Source organism: Ciona intestinalis, chromosome 9 (genome assembly GCF_000224145.3).
Source record: "Ciona intestinalis chromosome 9, KH, whole genome shotgun sequence".
Lineage (NCBI taxonomy): Eukaryota > Metazoa > Chordata > Ascidiacea > Phlebobranchia > Cionidae > Ciona > Ciona intestinalis.
In genome coordinates this window covers 1,180,499-1,202,847 of record NC_020174.2, presented here as the reverse complement: position 1 = coordinate 1,202,847, position 22,349 = coordinate 1,180,499, and the positions used below count along the sequence as shown (strand labels likewise).

The following is a 22,349-nucleotide window of genomic DNA, read 5'->3' as shown; positions in this document are numbered from 1 at the left end:
AGGTGCCCAATTTCCCTTCTTTTCGCCCGAAAGGGTCAAGTGTTCTTCACCGCGTTATGCTTAAAGTCAGCACTTCGATGGGAACTATCGACCACCTGCTTTCCGATAATTGGGTTGCAATCAGTGCAATAAGTCACAGTGCGGGCACTGCGTTAGTTTAATTTGAGAGATCTGGCGTGAACTTGTGTTCGTTGGTGGTCAATCAGATGGCACAGTTAAAGTTTTAGCTCGTTTAAAAGTTAATTAAGATGAATGGAAATATTAATGCGGGCGAAGAAAAAATACGTGTATTTCAGAATAGGATTTAGAGCAGTCTGCAATCAGTTGGAAAGAACAGAAAACACAACACCGGTAATATAGCCAGGAAAAGAACTGCTATTTTTTTGCTTGATAACCTTAAACCCTTTATTTTCCTGCCGATAATGTAAGCGCCTGTCGCTCAAACGGCTTAATGTCAGAGTTGTCTTGAACTTTACTTTACTATACAGACCTTACATAAGGTTAATTCTCCTTTCGCCAGCAGAGTTTTGCAACACAAACAATCGCTATTTTGGGCTCGATGTCAATTATTTTCGGTACAGGGAGAGGAAATACTTCAGTTTACTTTAAAGTTGATCGTGAACAGTACAGATTGTAAAAAAACAGCCAGTAAAGGAGTAGGAATTGCTGCGGCTAGGTCACGGCAGCTGTAATAAAATCAATGTTCCGGTGTGGCAGAGCAGCATTCAATGCTTTTTACTTCAACCCATCGTTAAGTTGCTCAAACAGGAGCCATGTTAGACTTCAGTTTACGAAGATAAGTTGAGCTTTAGTCGCTATAGAAATTCTAATGCGCTTTCTCTTGTAAAATCGATTGCATTTGAACTAAGGAGGTTAACAATATTAGGATAAATTCAGTTGGGATTATTTCTCTCGTTAGTCACTGTTGCAATGTTGCGTGAGACAGATTATTTTTGCAATAAATGATTTTAGCTCGTCCTTCCATTTTTTAATTGCTTTTAGCAGATTATGTAATTTTGCAGGTATCTGTAATTGAAATCTGTAGGACTTTCTAAAGCTGGAGATAAGCCAGGATTGTAGTTAAATATTTCGAACTGATTGCCTTCGAAAAGATTCCAGTCTTATTGTGTTGTGTAGGCAGCAGTGTGTGGTCTACATGACTACACAGTTTGTATGAGTACAGCAAAGCTTTATTTAGTACCTGTTATTGCAATATGTTCTCACGCAGAAAAGGTTATTGGAATTCGGATTTGTTTTATTTTCGTTTTCTGATTAAGTAACAATTTAATTAAACAGTTTACTTGAGTATCGGCACAAACCTAATTAATTAGTAACATTTGTATGTGTGTTTGTACAAACTGTAACATTTGGTTGTAGTCAGTATTTATATTTACAGCTTAGGATTTCTAATAGGTCATAAATACGTAAGTGACGCTATATATCAACAGTAAGTAAACAAGGAACTATAGCAAGTCAATCTTATGTGGATTTAATTATGTTTGCTCAGACCATTTCACCATTGTAGGGCTCTTGACAAAATATTTTATTGTTACTACTGTGGTATTATTACGCATGAAACGGGCTCCTATGATAATACAATGTCCTTATGTGCCCCAAAGGATTGCCATGAGTTGGGAACTGCAAATACCGGAGATCAGTCCGGGGTCGTGGGAGTTTCAGACCAGTATAAAAACGCCAGGAACATTTTAAACACTTGCGCCTGGAACGAAGTGCTGCAAAGAAGTACAGTCTTATCAGAAGCGTTTTTGAGGGTCTGCGAACCGAAACCGTTAACTGTTCTACGCAGAGCCAATAGCGAGAGCAAAATTGTAGAACGCCAAAAACGTTGGGGCGACCACGAAGGTTTAGGAAAAGAGAAACCAAAGTTACGACTGTCAACTGCAAGCCTTGGCAACCGGCCGCCGTTGCAGAAAACAAAATCACAGCAACAGGATGTCAGATTTCGTAGAAAATTACGATTAGGAAAAACTGTAGACGATGTATTACCTAAACTGCCGTTTCAAAGCAAAAAGAGTCAAGGTTCAAGCCCCATAAAGGAATCAAAACCCAAGAAAATTATCTCACCTAGGCAGGGAAAAAACAAACCACTTATCGTTTCGCCTGAGCTAGTTTGGCCAGCACAGTCTAAAGGTAATAAGACTGCATTGAAAGGCCGGTTGGCGGACGAGGTTTTAGACTGGTGTTCGCCTTTACGTCTGGACCGTATTGCCCTCCCCGATATGAACCCGGATATATCGAAGCAGACAAGCCACCGAGACGCATTAGATTCAATTACGTCCCAACTTCCAGTACTCATGCCGGTATCGACCAAACCAGAGCATCAACGGAGCAACGAGCCAGTAACAAACGGCCTTAATGGCTTCTCTGAACTTTCAGAGCACAAAGTAGGCAACGATAACATAACAAACGGAGCATCCAGCTCGCTATGCAGACTTATTGAAGTGGACGGAGTTAACTACAGAGTAACGATGGGTGAGTGACTCCTTTTGTACTTTACTATCCCTATTTAGTGGTAGATTTTATTTAAAATACCTGTTAACACGCATAAGCGCGTATACAGTTTTCTCTCCGCTGGACAATAGAATGAAGCAACAAATAGAACGCACAAAGCGTTTCTTTTTGTAAAGTTAAGTCAATATTAATAGCTTTCAAAGTTGTGAACAGTATTAGCATTGTGTGAGTTAGAGCCAAGCAATACAATGTTGCGTGTGTGAGCACCGGTGTGTTTCTCTTAGCTAATAATTGGCACGCGTCCCAAGTTCACGTAACCTGCAGGAAAAGCGTGTCAAGAAAACTCTGTATATATTGATTTTTGAGATTACGCGGGCAGGGCGTTTCCGCCGTTTAAATATAACCGAACAAATAAATCTTTTCTATAATTCCCTTTCCTTGAGTCTTTTAAAAGAGGATGCCAATACGCATGTTTCCTAAAAAAGACACCGTTTTACAAAACATGTACTATAATACGAAGTCCTTAAAATTCCCCGGCAATGTGTGTTTTAACTGGAAATTCATACTACAGGGTAATACATATTCGTAACATGAATAATAGGTGCAGCGTTTTCCTATATGACGATGCTATATTATTTATTTGACGTATAGAATCACAGGGGATTTATTATTATTTATGCGGGTCTTATACTTCTTACTAAACTGACAATGAGTTGAAACTTTTCGTTTGAATTGTTATTAAGTCTCGAATGACCGACATGACGTATCCTTGTGTGTTTTGCCATCCCAATAACATTGTCATTACGTAGCCCGTCCCTGTCTAATGAGTTAATTAGAGTTCTGCTGTCACTAATTACCCTCGGAGAGGTAGCTATGGCCAAGTTATTATTGCCCAATCGATAAACATACCCCCAAAGTTGGCAACAGGAGAATAGCTATCGTCGTTCTACAGAACAAGTTTTCAGAGTGTAGCTGCAGTGATTGATTGGTTGCGTAGTATGATTACAACATCACTACTGTGTAGACGCGAAACGAGTTTCCTGTGCCAAGTCTATTCACAAATTCGTGTAAGTCAGCGCGCGAGTTTATTTTGGCTTGTTTGAGTCCTGTGTGCACGGTCGATGCGGGAAGGTTGCCAGTTAGAGCTACGAGTTGCCTAGCAGTTTTAATTATGTACAGGATACATAAGTTGGTGGGGCCGCAAAATGATATCACCTAGAGTGACCTTTCTGTAACTAAAATTAGCAAGTTGATAGCAAAGCAGTTAAACTGGTAGTGGTCGCTATTTTGGTCGAATAACGAGAGAAGATACTGCATGGTGTCATTGAACCTTCAGTTTATTGTTTTGTTGGATCAACAGCCGTGTAGTGATCTCCGGCGCAATCGCTTTAACCAGGACATTATTTTGCCGCGGACGTGTGAACGTTTGCCGATAAAATGGAGTCAAGGCAGCCAAAGCAAGTTGACAGTTTGCCCGACCATTTCCTGAACATCGTTGTGTGAAACGCTGGCTGTGGTTAAGGCAAACATTATGCTTCGTGGCTGTCAGGTTATATACAGGATGCACGCAGCAAAGTTTTGTTACGACTAGAGTCGACTAAGCTTTAGTGTTTCCTGCGTAGCAGAGAAATATAGACCGAGTTCAGAGTGGCCTGAGTTTTATTCAAACGGCTCAATACGAATAACATATGACGCACGGGCAAGTTTTTAATTAACCAATATTTTCTCGTTCATTATTTCCATTTAGAAGAAATAACTGATAACTGTAGGAATATATTATACAGGTAATTACTGCATTAATGCGTGGCTTGATCAACAGTTTTTGTCAGTAAATTAGGCGTGCTCTCATTAGCCGTAGACACGCTGGGCGACACGCATCCGTCGCTGGCTCAGAGCTATAAGGTAATGTACGTAACAAAACAAACGTGCTTTCAGCGACCGGTAGTTCATGTTATTGTATTCAATTAAAGCATTCATTGTGTCTTCGACGCCTGTTTTCGCTATAAATATTTGGCATAGTAAGGCTTCGAAGTCTAGCAAGCGTTTAGTTAAAGTAAACGTAAACTATGGCCATCCATCTATATTCCTGTGTTGCCAACAACGACATGATAATAAGTCAATCAGCCACCCTATTAAAAACTGTCAGTTAAACTTAATTAGCATATGTCCACGTCTCACGTGCCCACATATACACATACTTTAATTGCGAAACCTGTACTGGTATAGGCCAAGTAATGTCATCGGCTTTTACCCAAGCATTCTTCACGATAAAAGATTCATAGGTGGTCTGTCAGGCACCGAATGCCGACGCACTCCTGTGGAACACCAGCGCTCCGCATTTTTTATTTTACGGCAATCATCCGTCAAACAGCATCGATCAGAGTCCCATCCATTCTTTTTTTTGAATTTAATACCCATCGTAAGGTTTTTACTGTCAGCTATTGTAATAGGCCATTGGTTCTGACGGTGAGCTCTTATGTTAAATCAATTATACGTCGACGTACGTTATTTTAGTAGTCAGTGCATTCTGGATGCGTCTAGCTCAATTTTTCCTTTTACTTATTGTGTGATTAAAAGACGCAGTGTAAACAATGTTGTATCTTCGACAGCGATGGATCAAAACTTAGGTAGGGTGGTTACTTTGCATCGTAAACTAGTAACCAAGAAGCGAAAGAACAAGTTTCCCAATGACGGTGAGTCTTATAATGGTTTAAAGAAGAATCGTGCAAAAGTTTACAGTTTACTTTGGCGTGCCAACTAAAATGACAGTGCGCTCGATCGGAAGCCCGCATCGGTGTTACCTCAGCGGTGTATAGTGTTACGTGAAGCGACTTTTAATCATGTACTCTTATATAATTAGATACTGCGTAACCTACGTAGGTACCTGCACAGGCTGGCTGCAAGCATTGTCTTTGTGCTGGCTGTCCACTTCGGCGAAATTAACCGGGGTCCCTGTGGGTGCTAACTGAAGAGTCTATAGAATGATAGGCAGCTCGTTATTACTTAAGAAGTAAGTTAGTTTTTCGTGACGCATAAAAGCCAGTATAACAAGTTTCATTGTATAAAAGATAGACATTTTTGCCTTGCCAATTTCACCAATATTTCTTGAAATTGAGTCATTGTTCCACTCCTCAGAAGCACAAGAGAAGGTGATTATTCCTTTTGATTTTGAAAACAAGATTGTAGCAAGAGAAAAAGCACGGGTTGTCATATCAACGATATAAATTTGAAGTCGCGGCTACGGTTTTGCACAAAGTCGCGGCATATTGTATGGCTTGTATTGCAGCGTTAAAAGAATTGTCGCAAACGCATAAATTTCGCGCGTAACTATATCAGTCGTATATCTAGTGTCGACGTACTTCGATCGCTAGTTTGGAAATATCTCATTGATCTGTGTTCGATCGTGCTGTGATGACATTGTCCAATACGGAGCAATTAAAATCGCAGGGTAGGCTCATTGGATTAAAATTGTAATCTTTAAATTCAATCGCTTGTGGAAGCTTGATGGATGCACTTAGTAATGCGGTTTTGAGTTAACGATTGTGTCTAAATACAATAGGAACGATGCACCAGGTTCAATATATGTAACCTATATACATGTCTGTGACTGTGTATTTTGATCAGTGGTATTAAACCTATATAGATTATAAACGACTTTGCAATTGTCCGTTTGGTAGTAAAAATAGAACTTAGTTCATGCGTGTAAGAATTTGAGTGAAATGAATAAATAATAAAAAAGGAAGGTTCAGTAATTCTTAAGTTGGTCGACAAAGTAGGGTGCTGTTGTTTTTAGTACTAAAGTTAAATGAAAGCTTTATTTATCGTCATTCTGCTTTCTGTTTGTCGATTTGCGAGAACAGATCATCGATTCTACGTAATTAAACACCTTATTCATTTAGAATACTTACCGCCGATGTACATATAGAGACCGCTGTTGCTTACTTGGTAGCTATGTGCAGCTAAATGTATATGCCGTGCCCATGTGTGTATTCCTGTTGTAGAAGGCGCTTATTTTTATCCCACGACTCGCTAAGCCCAAGGTTAATCCGTTACTCTTAGCTTATGTTTTGATCTTACACTCTCGCCTTCAATCTAACTAAGCTCACAATCCATAATGGCGCTTACCCTATATATGTTAGGTAAAATGTGCAGTTCAATCACGCGGAAGACGCCATTAAATGCAAATTCAAAACGCCTCGTTTACCCTGCATCGATCCGACAATTATCAAAGAGTAAATAAAGACCATTATGTTGAGTGTACCAACTTGTGTTTAAATAATGCATGGCGATTCTTACGCGTTCCTTGCACTTCTCTACCCCCCGCATCCCGCCGCTCCATCACCCGCAATGCTTCAATCGATCACAACCAAGTTAGATAAGAAGCGGTTGCAGGGAATGCATTGCTTAGCCTATATAAATGTTTACTTCATTTTAAAAGACTAGTATATGCGGCACTTGGTCTTGCAAGAGGAAATAAAATAGCAAAGTAAGCTCTTGGCCAAAAGCAAACCGACGCTTAGGGATTTGGACTGGCATATGCTTAGTGAAGTAAAGCTCTTAGTCGTATTGCTGGTATTATGGTTTCTTAGTTGCTGGCTTAGTGCAATAAGCAATCCGTTCACCGTGGTCTAAGCGTCCGAGCAAGTCATATGGTTATGTTTACAATGCAGTCAGTTTATCGACCCAGGAGTTAGTACTCAAAATGTAGCGCTGTAGTGGACACAGTAAAGATCAATCTTTTTGTGAAGAGGATATGTTCCATATTGCTATATATGTCTACATACTAGTATAGTTTTTTGTGCCGTTGTACGAGGCTCAATATTTGTTTAGCGACGATTATAAATTGTTTCAGGTTATCCTACAATGGTTTTGAATTTGTTCAGTGTTCTTTGGCTGTAGTTAAGTTTAGCTTAGATAACTATCATTGGCGCTTTTTGTAAACATACGTGTTATAGCTCAGTTCTCAAACGGTTTCGACTCACGGCACACTTGGATTTTTTAGTTCCGTTTGCCGCATACCAAATTTATAAATACGCAGTTTTTACAACCTTACCAGTTACGTGACGTAACCTTTTCAAAAGCTGGTGTTAATATGTGTTTGTTTCGCGGCATACCAAAGTCCCATTATAGCGTATTGGGGTTTTACTTCGGTTCAAACGTGTATGTAAACTAAGTCTTAACGTACAGCTCTTTGCGCAGAAGTTCCCGGCGGTACTAAGGCGAAAAAAGGCGTCGTACCTACCAAGAGGAGTGAGCCCACTGAAGCAGTCAAGCTGGGAGCCGCTTTACATCGACGGTCAAAGCCTCCGTCCCGGCAGGGACAGGAGTCGTCTCGGCAAAACTATGACGGCGTTGCCGAGAGGAGTGGGTTCGAAGTGGGTTTGTCCACACTTTCTGGGACCAGTTTTACGGAACAGGACCCACTACGGGCCTTGTGGTTGGAGGAAAGGGACAAAAACTCAAGGAATGTCGACCTAACAAGATGTCACGACTGTGACTTGGCTGACCCAACATCTAACGAAGGATTAAACCAAGCCTCACTAAGGTACGAAGGGTTCAAGTTGTGTTTAAGTATATCGTCATAAACGTTACATCAGAAATATCCATTTCATTCATATAGAGTTACCACTTCGCAACTGCTCGAAGCGGTTGGACCAATATAAGACGCCATGCTATATTTGTGCATGCCAGTGACTTGAACTCTTATAGCGGCGGAATAATCGCATTAGCGCCGTCCTCATTACGCGCTAGGGACACACGCAGACTTGTTTACGTTGCGGCATTCCTGGTATCTGTCGGCTGTGTCGACAACCCATAAGCTTACGGACGAATCGATGCTTGATAAGGAATCGCGAACGTTTGTGTCGTCTATTGCAGTGCTCTTCAACCTTTTTTGGGTTGGTGAACCCCTAAATTGTTGCGACGAACTCATGCACCCCTGATTGCTGTAAAGTAAAACTAATGACGTCATCAAGGAGAAATGCGTACGAGAATAAGTTCCTGTTAAGTCGAAAAGCACCGCCAATCAAAATCATTAGGAACAGATGGTTTGCGGTTAAAGAGAAGACTAGTTTCGCAATTTCCAGTGATGCAAGATATAGAATTCATAAAAAACTGTAGGAAAATGGCTAAATTTGTTAAAAATGTTCAAAACTGAATATTATTGCTAAACATTTTTAAAGTTTGTGATGCACCCTTGTATACCCTTTTGCACTGGTGCACCCCAGGCTTATTTTGGTGCACCCTAGGGTGCACCGTGAACACCGGTTGAAGAGCGCTGGTCTATTGAATAAAAAGTCTGTATATATAGGATACACGTATTCGTTTATTTGACTATGGACGAGTGATATTTTTATCCAAACATCCTGTTTTTTTAACTCAGAGGTAATACAACTTATTACATACTCGGGTTTTACAGATACTGAAAGTGTGTACGGTTCGCGGATTATTTCCACATTGTTAGAACTATAGAGATGTTTATTTATAAAAGCTATAGTTTGCATGCCGGATATAGGTATAATGGGTTGTTTTATTTTGTTTGCTTCACGCGCCTGTTATCGCTACGTCTGTTCCATAATGTATGACGCAGTGGCCTGCCTTTCATACAAGCTATCATGTTGCAGAAACTGTTTATTTAGTTCTCGTGTAGCGCACAGAGTGTAGGACTAACATAGACATATAATCAATACTGAAATCGATGTTCAATCAACGACGTTATGCGAAGGTTGAAGATTCAAATAGTTGTTTGAGGTTTTCGCTTTATTTTGGAGAGATCGTAAACGCCCGGCACGCTATATGTAATCCAAAGGTGATAAATTATCATATTTTGATCGCATACAGGACTTATACACCACTGGGTCGTAAACAAGTTTTGTGTCACGACCTCTTACATTGTGCGGCAAACTACTCCGGCGCCGGGTTTAGGAAAACACTTATATTGTGTTGATTTTTAATCGTTTTCCGCCATGTTGCTTCACCGCATGTTGCCACTCCATGTGTAGCAATAATGGCCATTTAACTTTACTATCCTAAACCCCAGCATTGTGTGGATATAGAAATAATCATATTTGCTCAACATGGGGCTTGTTTATCCTACCCTTACTGACTAGACTTTGTTATTCCCAGGTTACGGGCACTCCTTCATTCCTTTAACGATGAGTCCAACTCGGTTTCATCAGAACACATTCGACAGAATATTGAATACGCAATCGCCGTCATGGAGTCGCGTTATGTAAACAGGTAAGCATAACATAGATTTGTTTTGAATCGCTACCAGTTCAAAGGTTTCGCGTAAAAACACACACGTCGAAATATAGTACTGTGGGGTAAGATGGGATACCGTTTGCACCTTTATCCCATATTTCCTGATTTCGTTTTTAACAACTAACAACGCTCATTTAAAGTCATGGCGCTATACGAATAGTACGATTACCTAATTATGTTAATAATATTTAATTACAAGGAATGAAAGAGAAAAGGGGGGAAAATATGTCCTATTTTACCTCACTGTACTATATTAGTGTTTTTATTGCATTGAAACATGGAGGAGTGTTGCTGGTGCTACAGCCATGTTCTATTTTTAGTTCTACCGCCCGTGTGGTCGCTACAGCTGGTATGTGCGCGTGTAATATGAAGTTTCTAATGAACTAGTCTCACGTTAAAGTTCGCTGAAATTTTACAGCTTTTCGGACTCCTAGTCCTGTCTAACTCTCGTGTCCGTACGTACACACATAATACTGCTGGTCGTTTGTATCTAGTACTGGTTTGTTTTGCTATTTTGCTAGGACAGCTGGAATTTTAACTCGCGGCGTCCCACTGTGACAATATGGCCTGTGACTTCAATAAGCGGTTACGATTTGTTTTAAAACGTCGTTTAACCGTTGCCGGGTGTTTCTTGTATCTTACATTAATCTGCTCCTCGTTATTATATATTTTAAATGAATGTCACACAAAGGCGTGACCATCTTAACCCAACCTATTATATATTAAATATGTCAATACACACATTTTCTTTACAATGATACCAACATACAACTAAAATATAAATACCACTATTGTGAAAAGTTCAAGTTATTTTATTCAAAGAATTTAATTACGTTTACAGAATAGCAGACATCTCCGATGATGAAGTACCAGCGACCTTGTCAGGTGAAGGGCCCGTTCCACCCGAGATTAAACGATGGTTGGTTCAAACTTTCACCAGTCGTCGACCAGGTGAAAAGTCTATAATATGACATAACATGATTGTATATAGGCCTTTAAATGCGGTAAAGAATTATAGAGTAGGATGGGAAAGATGGGTCACCTTTAGCACATAATATCTAAATATCCTGATCGAGTTTTAAACAATTAACAACGGTCTGTTGGAGTCGTGAGAATACGATTTTATAATTCGCTGAGCGTTTTTTTGTTTATCACCAAATTGAACGAGAAAATAGAATGAAAAAGTGTCTCATCTCCTCCCACCCTACTATATTCAATAAATCAGCATGAAGAAACAACTCAACAGTTGTTAAAATACGCTGTGATTAAATGCATATGGAAATGGTAAAAAGCTTGTATGTTAAACCAAACCAACACGCTAGAGATATCTCTAAAGTAGGTCGTGACTCATAGTGGCAAATATTTGTTTTAACAACTTGTTGTGCAAATAAAAAAGCTTCTAATTGAAAAAATACGCCCGATGTGAATGGGGTATAGCATAACTTGCTGATATAGTAAAAAAGTAAGATAATATATGTATATTTGTACTATATTATTCCATCAATTTAAAAAAATCACCTATTTTTAAAGAGTCTTAACACATTTTTCTGATATTTTCTAAAAGCGTCATTACATATAAATGTCTGGATTTTGCTCCCAGCAGAGCTCAATAAACTATGAATTTCTACACTTCTTAAATCGCAAAATAAACAGAGTGAGTTATACAGACACAAGGAACCGCAAGGAGTCCGAAAACAAGCGATCTCTACGAAGTGTCGTCCATGCTGTGCAAGCTGGAATGTTCGTGGACCGAATGTTCCGCAAAACTTCGGTCGGTGTTCAAAACCTACCTCCTGAAGTACAACTGCATTTCAAGGTGAGACAATACTCGAAAAGCTTCAGATTCCTTATGGGTAAGGTGTAAGGTCCCGCAGTGTGGCTTACCATAGGTCCTACGTGGAAAACACTCAAAAACTTTTTAAAAACCCAAATGTTGGAACGTTTATTTTAATTAATGCTCGTAGTCCGAAATGGTTCACAACTAGTAGTTTTGAATGTAACCGAACACACAATGTATGGGTGTTACCATCATAATACAAGAGAAACTGTTAAGTTAGCTAATACGAAACTCTAAAGTGATGGCCTAAAAAAGAAATCCAAATCTCCCTGGCATATAACTCGTCGTATAGGACCTCATTGGTAAAGAATAACAAACACATTGTAGGGTGGGACATCTTTTCAGTTCATTTCTTTTTCAATTTGGTATTAAACAAAGAACATTAAAAAAATTATAAAACCGTACTCTTACGAATCCCATAGACCTTTGTTAATTGTTCAAAACACGATCAGGATATTTTGATATTATGTAATAAACATGTCCCGATTGTCCCCTCTTCCCCCATAATACTTCATATAAACTTATTTGGAGAACATGTTTTTCTATTTTCAAATGCCGATTCGTCACTTGATATAGCCTAAAAGTTAAACGTATTGCATGAACTATACATGCACTGTGTGTTTTGCGTTCAAGTAAAATGAAATATAGGATCACGTTATGGAAAGAATTAAATTTCATTCGATTAAAATTATATTTATCGTAAACTTATAAATGAGAATGATAAGTACTTCCTTCGTCGTTGTTGGGAAATAATGTTTATTTAATAGTTTCCAAACGCGAAAATTTTAATCGATTTTTATTTCGTATACTGAAAAATTATAATTGCATTCGCAAAGCTATTTCTGGCTCAAACCGCCGAACTTAGGATAATAAATTAACGAATACAGGGTTGAATCGAGTTCGTTTGAACAAACTTGTTCCCATCGGCGTACTGGTATTTAAAACTATTTCAGTACATATGTATTTAGTGAGTGGTTATAATGCGGGACATTTAAATATTTAAAATTCACCACATTAGGACCAATCACAATGTATTATACGGCCGGGTTTGAAGACCAAAGCTTTTCGAAGTCTAAGTTTATTTAGTTAAAAGCATTTAAATTCGTTCAATCTGGGTTTAAAGTAACTCCTAACTTCCGGAATGCTATTCCGGTGAATTCTGATTGAAATTCAACTGTGGAAAACAACCAAGCTATTCCAGCAATGCTGTTGGTAAATGGCTCGTCAAAACACACGAGGGCCATAAATCTAACTCTCACGCTTGAAAACTCCCGAGAGGAACAATTTTTCGCTCTGCAAATATGGCTCTACTAAAGTAGCAGAACTTTCGTGGGCGGCTACCGCAATCAATGAATGGCATTTATTTATCCGCTCTTTGCGAGGTAACTTCGGGTTACAACATAGGTGTTTTTAATCATATAGTTGGTGGGAGAGACGAGACACCTTTAGCACATAATATAAGAGTCTTAAAAATACGGTTTCATAAGTCTTTGAATGTTCTTTGGTTACTACCAAATGGGACGAGAACATAGAATGAAAAGGTGTCCCATCTTCCCCCACTGTACTATATACAGCATATGCCCCCGAGTTTCGCAACATCTAACTTTTGCGTTCAACGAGACAACTGTACCTTTAAATTGCGCTGTGTAACCCGATACACACTTTAAGCAGTTTTGTAAACATACTTAGGCACTTCAGTATACACACAGTGAGTGCCCTAATATGTGTGCATCAAAATATTAATACAATTATACTATACACCGCATGGTTAAAAGTTTAACTTTAAAAGCCCATGTTTAAAACATACAGTAAAGTAACTTATTCCATACAGAACATCGACAGTTGGTCATACAATGTGTTTGAACTGGAACGCATCAGTGAAGGCAATTCACTTAAATTCGTATTTTATGAGCTCCTTAATAAATACGACCTTATACGAAAATTCAAGGTGAGACAACTTTCATTTTATTTAGCATCGTTTCCCATACAGTAGGCTATAGGTTCAGTGTTTAAGTATAATTTTGTAAACCATTAAAAGTATGTTCATCTCTTTATAAGCTCAACAGTGCAAATCAACAAATAATTCTCCATTTCTGTAAAAGATTTTATCAAAAAACATATTTCGTTATCCTATTGTTTTTTGTTCATTTCTTTTTCTACACTGCCATGTCATTCAGATACCTCTGAAATCGTTGTTCGCATATTGTACCAAACTTCAGCGTGGCTACAGAAAGCACAACAATAGATACCACAACCCTATTCATGCGGCTGATGTTGCACAATCTCTTAATTGCCTTTTGGTCAACTCAGGTTTTGTGGTAAGTAATAAGTTTAAACAGTAGGGTGGGGAAGATAGGACATCTTTTCATTCTATTTTCTCGTCCCCTTTGGTAGTATACAAAGAAAAATCAAAAAATTATAATACCGTATCCTTACGACTCCCATAAACTGTTGTTAACTGTTTAAAACACGGTTAGGATATTTTGATATTATGTGCTAAAGGTGCCCCATTTTCCTCCACAGTATTATATAAGCTATGTTATAAATACAAATCGCAGGTGGAATTTTCTTTACAGGTAACTACGCACGTACCGTTCCAAAATAAACCTACATACATTTGTATAACTTCCTACGTCCAATTACGTGCGTACGTAAGATCGATGCTTGTCGGTCGCGCATTTGGCCTTGTGGTAACCTTTAATACTAATTGCTTTCACACGTGCGTGCGTGCGTGCGAACGATGTTCAACGCATACTTTCGAAAGTTTACAATGGTGAAGTAATAGCATTGTGCTTACCAGGGACCACAACTGCCGGGTATTATGTAAGACTCGTTATTAAACGCAGTGTTTATCTCAAGGTCGTAATGCAATAATACGAGGTGTCAGAATACCTTCATGTAACTCTCCGTATTAATCGGCATTAGGCATGTGATACGGTGTGGTTAGAAGTGTCAAGCGTAGGAATGGCAGATGACGAGCGCCGTTTAAAATTGCTGTCTCTGCTGACCCAGTTTATCTCGCAGTGATAACTGTTGCCATTCTGCGGTACGTCAGCAATGACGCACGAAACATGCTTGGTCGAGTGCGTAACGCAAACACCGTATGTTATCTTGCGCAACTTGCAAAGTTGCAACCCATTGCAGGTCGCTTCACATAAAGCTTCATTTTCTGTCACGTAAGATGGGCCGGATGCCACTCCGATAGTAAGGCGTTTCTAAACGACAGTAAACAGACCTCACCCACCTCCCTATTACGTCACAATGTGGTTTGTTATGGCTTGTAAACCTCGCCCGTGACGCCGACCGTGTGGTGACGAGCGAAAATGTGTTTATGACGTCAGAAAAGCCGTCGAAACGGTGACGTAATGTCAACCAACGCGCGAAGTTTCATAAATTATTGAGACTCGCTAAAACTTACCCATCGAAGATTGGTTTTGATTGAAGGGCGTGCGGCTGAGGTTTGAATTTATGAATGAAACTGTCGATCGCTGCGTATTTGGCTGCAGGGTTATATAACTTCTGGATCAGAATTTTGTATTTTATTGCATATTTATAAAGAGAACGTATGTTTAGAATCGGTAATATAAATCCTTTATGTAACGGGTGCCATATGGGCTTTGAGGTTCACTATTAAAAGCAGCGTTGCTAAACCAATTGTCCACAATTCATATAAAAGTAACTATTTTTAACAGTTTTTTTGGAGATTCTACAGGACACCAACAATTTGTTTTATATTTTAATGACAGTCGCACAAAGAAGAGCTTAACAATTTTGCGACTTGCTTGTTTATGTTACGTCTTAGGTAAAAAGTTAAAAACCGCAAAAAAAATATTCATATCTGCCTACCAAGTGTGCCATGCTACGTCATTAGGTTTCGAAAAGCAGCACCGTAATATAAATGGTATCATATCATCAGCAGGGATGCGACAACACGACTTCGGCCGTTGTAATCTCGGCAAAATCTCGGTCCGAGTTATTTAAACCGGATTATCTCTGAAACGTGACCAGCGTTTGCCACCAAATTTACCGTGGCAAGCAATGCGACCCTTAAGTCTTGATGTACAGATCTCTCGTGTCGGTGGCTTGATGCCAACACCGGCTGAAGGAATTTTGTAAATTTTGTTCGAATGTTCAGACGCACTTTTCACCCTCGTGCTATGTGGCGTGATCTTGATGCAGGCGAGGTTACGTTCGTGAAATACCACAGCTAACTGCCGGACATTCTATCACGAATATCTCACACACACTAAAATACACCGGCAACAGGTGTGTGAAATACCAGGCCCCAAAATATCAATTTTAGATAATGCCATAAGTAGATTGATAAGAGAAATGCGGAAACGGAAAAACCGGTATCAGGTCGATGTTTACAGATCCACTCGGGTTCGAATTCGGTCAAATCAGAAAAAGCGCCGCATTTTAGGAAGTGTAACCGCACCGGCAATTAGCAAGACCTTTAAAATCACACTGGGCGCGGATTAAAATTGATCGCTGTCGACTTATCTTTAACTCATCTGCATCGATCCTGTGTTTTTTCCGGCACGTTTAACCTTTGACTTCTTATTTTTAGCATTGGCTCTCCGATGTTGAGATGTTCTCTATGATAATGGCCGCGATAGTCCACGACCTGGAGCATAGTGGAACCACCAACACTTTCCACACAAATACGAGGTACTTTCCATTGTTTTTGGTTACGACCGGTCGCGGTAATTTTCGATTATTTTTGTAAGATATCGGTTGTGTAGCTGTTTTTCGGGGTTGCCGAAAGATGAAGGATCTATAGTATGTCGACTTGACTTTTGTATATATGATCTATTTACCATTGTGTGAGATGTGAACGAGTTCACTGCATTTCCGACTTATATGATTCATACGGATCCTGTTATATGTCATTTTAAAATCAGTATCCCAACCGTAACATTTTGTCCGCGCCTAATTTTACCTTTATTTGTGTTTACAAATCAATTACAAATCGTGTAATCAAAAATGCGTTTTTCTCAGGCTATATTGGTTACATTCCACACCGCGTGTTATTTTATAGTTTACGAGGCAATAAATATCTAGACTGCTGACGTACGGCAGTGGCTGGCGTATGTATGGCGGGGGGCTGACGAAGGGCAGAATTAAATTCGAAAATAAGTTTCTAAGAAGAACCGATACTAAACCTCCCCTATCTTAAACGCATATCCACCATTCGTGTTTTGGCGCATTTTTCTTTCGAAAATCCACTGAAGATTTTACCAAGTATTATGTGGTTTTTACGGATACCATGTACATGTTGTATTGACAGTATTAAGAATTTTTGCTTTCCTAAATTGAACTTAAGTTTTGACTACAACCAATACAAGTTATTTATAGTAGGATGGGATAAGATAGGACACTTTTACTTTTTTAGTATTCTATTTTCTTGTTCTATTAGTACCAGTACAAGTTGTTTATAGTAGGGGATAGGATGGTACACATTTTTGTTATATTTCCTTTTCCCATTTGGTACCAGTACAAGTTGTTTATGCTTATCTCCAGGTCCCCTCTAGCTCAAATGTATAATGACAAGTCAGTGTTGGAGAATCATCACATCAGTAGTGCGTTCCGTCTTCTTAACGAGGAAGATTGTGACATACTCGCAAACTTTTCTAAGGACGACTACCAGTAAGTAGACTGCATATATATACACTAAACTAATAAAGCAAATTAAACGGTACAGCAAACATAAACAACCTATGCGTGCGATTTTCTTAGTTGAAAATATAAAACGGGAAGCCAGTTGTTTAAAGTTTTTCTGTTAATTTTCCGAAATCTTCAGCAAAATGCTCCCAGTCCAATGTTTACAAATACACGCGTTCAGGTATATAGGTCGTGATAGATTAATAGACCAACTCTGGCCTAAATCTCAGGACATCTGACATACATTGCCGTAGGACCTCACCCATCGTGTAGAATAGCAATTTTAATATAACCTCAACGGATATCCCTTATCTAAAACACATCGTTGATTAATCTTTAAATTACCAGCAATAAAGTAGTCGCTTCAACTTATTGCTAACATTGGGATGTAATATTAACGATGGTTTATCGTGGCTACAAAGTTCACAACATAGTTTGTCTCTGCTTTGTCTTTATCATGTTCGGTGGATCGCATGTTGTAATCTGTACAGCGATCTCTACTGTACAAATTAGAGGCTAACGAGCGTTCGTTGTCGTTTTGTTTACGGTAAACGAGTCCTACCGGTCGAGGTGGCTTCTGGATTCTTCTGCAATTTGCTTAAGCCACCACAGTGTACCGAATAGACCTTCACGCGACGACTTTTGTCGAACTTTCGTTACCGTCTCTCCAGTAATCGGTGGATAAGCTGTCCCAATGCACTCAAGCCACGTACTGAGCACATTCCTTGCCGTGACCCACAATTTCCATCCACATTCCGACCAGAGTTCTCCAGCGAACTTTAGCAAAGCGGTTTCTCGCGGTTTTATGACGTCAAAATCTCTCGTTGTGGTTTTTGTTGTTGTTACGCTCGTGTTTGATAGCAAGCTGCTGGTGCGCGGTCACTGATTCTACGAAGCGGGGTCTAGCGATTATACTCAACAACAATGTTGTTGGAACGGAGAATATCCTATTAGTGAAGGCATATCTCTTTGCATACAATGAATGCTGATAACATCGCAATGCACGAGATAATACAACGGGAAATACATCCTACTCAAAGAGCTCTGTGTTTTTCCACGCCTATCATTGCTGACATGACAAGAATGATGAATAGAATGCTGCGATACGGTCGACGTCTTCAGCAGCCGCTCAAATTACAAGTGGATTTATTATCTCGCCTCAAACGCAGTCTCTTCAATTCATCACACTTTATTTCGGTAAGCGGTGACGGCCACACACGCAGTGCCTCAGTCTGCTCGCTTTTATATACATCATACACCGCTATTCGATACCAGGGCGAAGGTAGTATATGAACCATACATGAAGTTAATCAAGTCAAGCCGATAAAAAATGCAATCAATGGTATTGATGAGATTTTGTTGGGAAGAACGGGCGCTGAACTGAAATGAACTGATTTTAAATTCACGATTAAACCGACATGAAAGCGAACGGTAATTGGCTTCTTTTCATATTAAAAACATTCCAAGTGACGCATAGTGCAGATCAATACAATGCCTTTAATGCAACAGCTGTTTTATTTGCGGTTTCACTTTTATTGGTTATTTGGAAAGGTGCAAAGATGAAAGTTATACGACTGCCTGCTTCACTTTAACAGCGATGCTGGATTGTAAAAAAATAACGACTGGAATTATATTTTATGTTTCCGAAATGGCTATAAAACTAACTTTGTATTATAACTTAATGCCTGAACTGTGTAGGCCTACTGTACTGTTTTTATACAACGCATCTGTATTTGCAAAAAGTTTGCATTTAGTATCATGAGGTCCCTTCACGAAATACATACCAAAGTTATCATTTTCAATCCCGTAACATTGCAAAAGTTTCACGTGTGGTAATCCTAGTAAGGACTAATTTCCAAGTCAGCTTTTTTGATTTTATAATTACAAGGACCTGAACCTTTTTTTCACAGAGAGGCTCGTACACTAATGATAGACATGGTGCTTGCTACAGACATGAGCCAACATTTCGGTCAACTTAAACGCTTACAAAGTAACCTCCAGCACCCTGAAAAGTGAGTATTTGTTGTAAAGTAGTTTCAACAGGTATACTAATGTAAAAACTCTGTATGTTACAAGTCAGTGGTTGTAGTGGTACAAGTGTGTTGCTGATAAGAAAACCCCCGATGGTCAAATTCTAGTCTAAATTAATACTGAGTATAATACGCTATGAAAACACACTGTTTTAAAGAGTATGTATGGTTGCAAAGTCTACAAGTGCATGCTGTTGCTCGACTTGCAGTAGTGTAAATGCAAATTTTGATGAACCATTTGCCACGTATTGTTTGTTCATGGCCCATTATGTTGCCAGCTTAGAGAAATCGCGAGCAATGTGTCTGATGATCCACTCGGCTGACATCAACCATCCATCCAAACCTTGGAACCTGCACTGCAGGTAATGCGATATTCGTGTTTGACATGCACATCGAGCTGAATCGATCCGTGGATTTCGATTTTCCGCGTTACTCGTGCGGAGATGCGGAAAGAAGCGAATTAAGACATATAAGAAGTCGTATGATGGGCGACGGTTTCATTACCGCAAAGTATTCGCTCCAGCATTCTCATGCCACTATAATCCCACGAGTCAAGTCTGGATAGGAATTCAGCAAAATTGTCTCTCTAGCGCCACAGTGATGACCACGTCAAGTCTGGGACAAACACTAAACACTACACGACCTGTTTTAGGGATTTTTCCTTTTATTTAAACCCATACGTTCACAAGGGCAAAACGTGATAATCTTGTGACTATATTTCGTAATCGCATTGTAACAATTACCAACATTCTCTTTTTACTACCACATGGGATGTTCATCACCTTAACCCACTATATTAACGACTACAAGCTGAGTTGCAAAAATACAGTTATATAATTCTCTCAATATCTGTTTACTACCAAATGGGACAATAAAATATAATGAAAGCCATGCCCTATCTCACCCGATTCATCTTTAATGTTTCTATATGATACATTATAATACATCTTAATGCACCCCAGATGGACGGAGAGATTGGTGGTCGAGTTTTTTGAGCAGGGCGACCAGGAACGTGGCTTGGGTCTTCCTCTTTCACCGTTATGCGACCGACACACTACTATGGTCGCACAATCACAGATAGGTAAACTACTGCCAATATTTTTGCACAAAACTACCTTTGTATGTTTGGTACTGTGAGGTAAGATGAATATGGGTATAGAACCCAAACCCCGAACATCTTGTTTATTTTTTAATTAACGCTATTTTGGATTTGTAAGAATATATGGTTATATAATTCTGTAATTACTAAATATTATTTGTTTAATAGCGAATGAGACGATAAAATATAGAATATAAACCATTCTACCCAAACCTGCTCAATTCACAAGTCATACCAAATGCGTTTTATTTGCTTGCAGTTTATAACAATTCAATTGCCCGTAATTTGACCTATGTTGTAAAATGATCTCCGTTTTACAACACATGATAGTTCGGAGATTAAATATTGAAACAGCCATCGTAACAATGCTGCACTATAAATGTCACAATGCTTCCCAAGTCATAATACTTTTATCTGCTACCAGGTTTTATAGATTACGTCATAAAACCAACTTTCGACGTCCTTTATGACATATTTCGCAATGTCAATGGCCCGGTTGTGCGTGACGCCATTCTATCTATAAGACGCGCCAGCAAAGCCGACGTGACGTCATTGGAGACCCCATGCGCAGATGACGTATTAAAACGCAGATTTAGTGACGTCAGTTCATACTGGTAAGTTGTCCATAATGTTCCTGCTGGCAGTGGATGTATATTTGTATATAACTTCTACTTTTTGCTCTGTTGTGTGTTTGCTTTTAACCGCAGTGGTTATATGATGCTCTGTAAATTTGATAATTTAAACTCGCCACCTCAGTTCTTTTCTATCGTACCCCAAGAAATAAATGTTATTGTTCTATTTCAGTACCGCTCTAACAAACCAAAAGTCTATTCTTGAATCGCTGGCGAAGTTCGAGACAGAATTTTATTCCAATATTGAAACGAACCGAACACATTGGCAGAAACGAGACGAAATAGGTTTGTTGCAGAATATTTTGTATTGATTTTCGTATTGGCTGCTTAATTTAAACTGTAAATGTGAGTTTATAGAGTTATTGGAAAAGTTTGATCGTTGCAGTTTTATTTCTTGTTAACACCGTATAAGCTGTTGTCTTATATTTATTATTTAAATAGAGCGGGCAAATGAATGGTTTGGGGAGAAGGCTTTTACATTTTTTCCGCTTCAACCTGAAGATTCAAGCCAAACCAATTCGATAAACGGTCACGAGGTGTCGCCACAGAAACCTGAAAACGATGTGAGCGCACCCACGCCTCCGAGGACAGTTTCAAAAACCTCTAAGGCGCCGACCACGTAGCATAGAGCAAGGAATTTGATCTTTTCTTTGCACATTTGCGAACACGCGTGTAATAAACAATGGCCCAACAACACGGGCTCGGGTACCTACGACGGTTACTATCCATATAAGTTTGTTCCTTGACTCTCTGGTGTTGGCGCCGACCGATTTATTTAGACACTGTGCTTTATTTTTTTAACGGATATTATATATTAGCTGTTGTACCTACAGTACCACACCTCGGCTCGCGCTTTATTTCACGCAGCTGTCCAAAACTTACTAGTACAGCGGGATATGCGGTTCCCTTACACTTTGTTAGTGCTGTTTTTCACTACTTATCACTGAATTTTCATTCGTTCGGTACAAACAAAGCTGTGGATCTCGTGATTTATTTTCTACCAAGCAAAAGCGGGCATAAGCAAATCCACACTGTAGATATGATTTTACGTAGAGGGGACAAATATATTTCCACAAAGTGTATTTTAATGAAATAATGAGCAATAAACTTAGCCAACAAATACTTAAATTACTGAACTGCTGTGACTTTATTAGATCGCCGCTGTGGCACAGTAGTTAGTAGCCTGCCTCTAGCCAAGAGTTGACGGGTTCGAGGCTCGACGCTGCCATTGTAGCAGTTTGTCTTTGGACAAGATACTTTTTATCCAGCGGTCCCTTGCTTATGTGTTGTCTCATTAAAAACAAAAAAAATTATTCCAAATGATAACCCACATTTCCCAAAACGATATCTCA

The 22,349-nt window shown here is 39.2% G+C and overlaps 1 protein-coding gene across 4 annotated transcripts; it reads left to right on the top strand.

The window, feature by feature from the left end:
* The first annotated feature begins 1,225 nt into the window (after positions 1 to 1,225).
* Positions 1,226 to 22,128, top strand: LOC100183295 (calcium/calmodulin-dependent 3',5'-cyclic nucleotide phosphodiesterase 1C-like). 4 transcript variants are annotated; one of them, XM_026835866.1, is made up of 16 exons: positions 1,226 to 2,493; positions 5,082 to 5,165; positions 7,675 to 8,017; positions 9,598 to 9,711; positions 10,577 to 10,686; positions 11,403 to 11,551; positions 13,404 to 13,520; positions 13,750 to 13,890; positions 16,143 to 16,243; positions 17,096 to 17,221; positions 19,147 to 19,248; positions 19,545 to 19,628; positions 20,229 to 20,347; positions 20,790 to 20,979; positions 21,170 to 21,282; positions 21,439 to 22,128. In XM_026835866.1, the coding sequence occupies exons 1-16, from the start codon at positions 1,599 to 1,601 to the stop codon at positions 21,618 to 21,620; spliced, it is 2,970 nt and encodes a 989-aa protein (XP_026691667.1). In that variant the 5' UTR covers positions 1,226 to 1,598; the 3' UTR covers positions 21,621 to 22,128. The 4 variants fall into 4 exon arrangements, with proteins under 4 accessions (XP_026691667.1, XP_026691666.1, XP_018668754.1 ...); XM_026835865.1 differs by having other exon boundaries at positions 1,228 to 2,493; positions 7,672 to 8,017; XM_018813209.2 differs by lacking the exon at positions 5,082 to 5,165 and having other exon boundaries at positions 1,229 to 2,493.
* Positions 22,129 to 22,349: the final 221 nt, after the last annotated feature.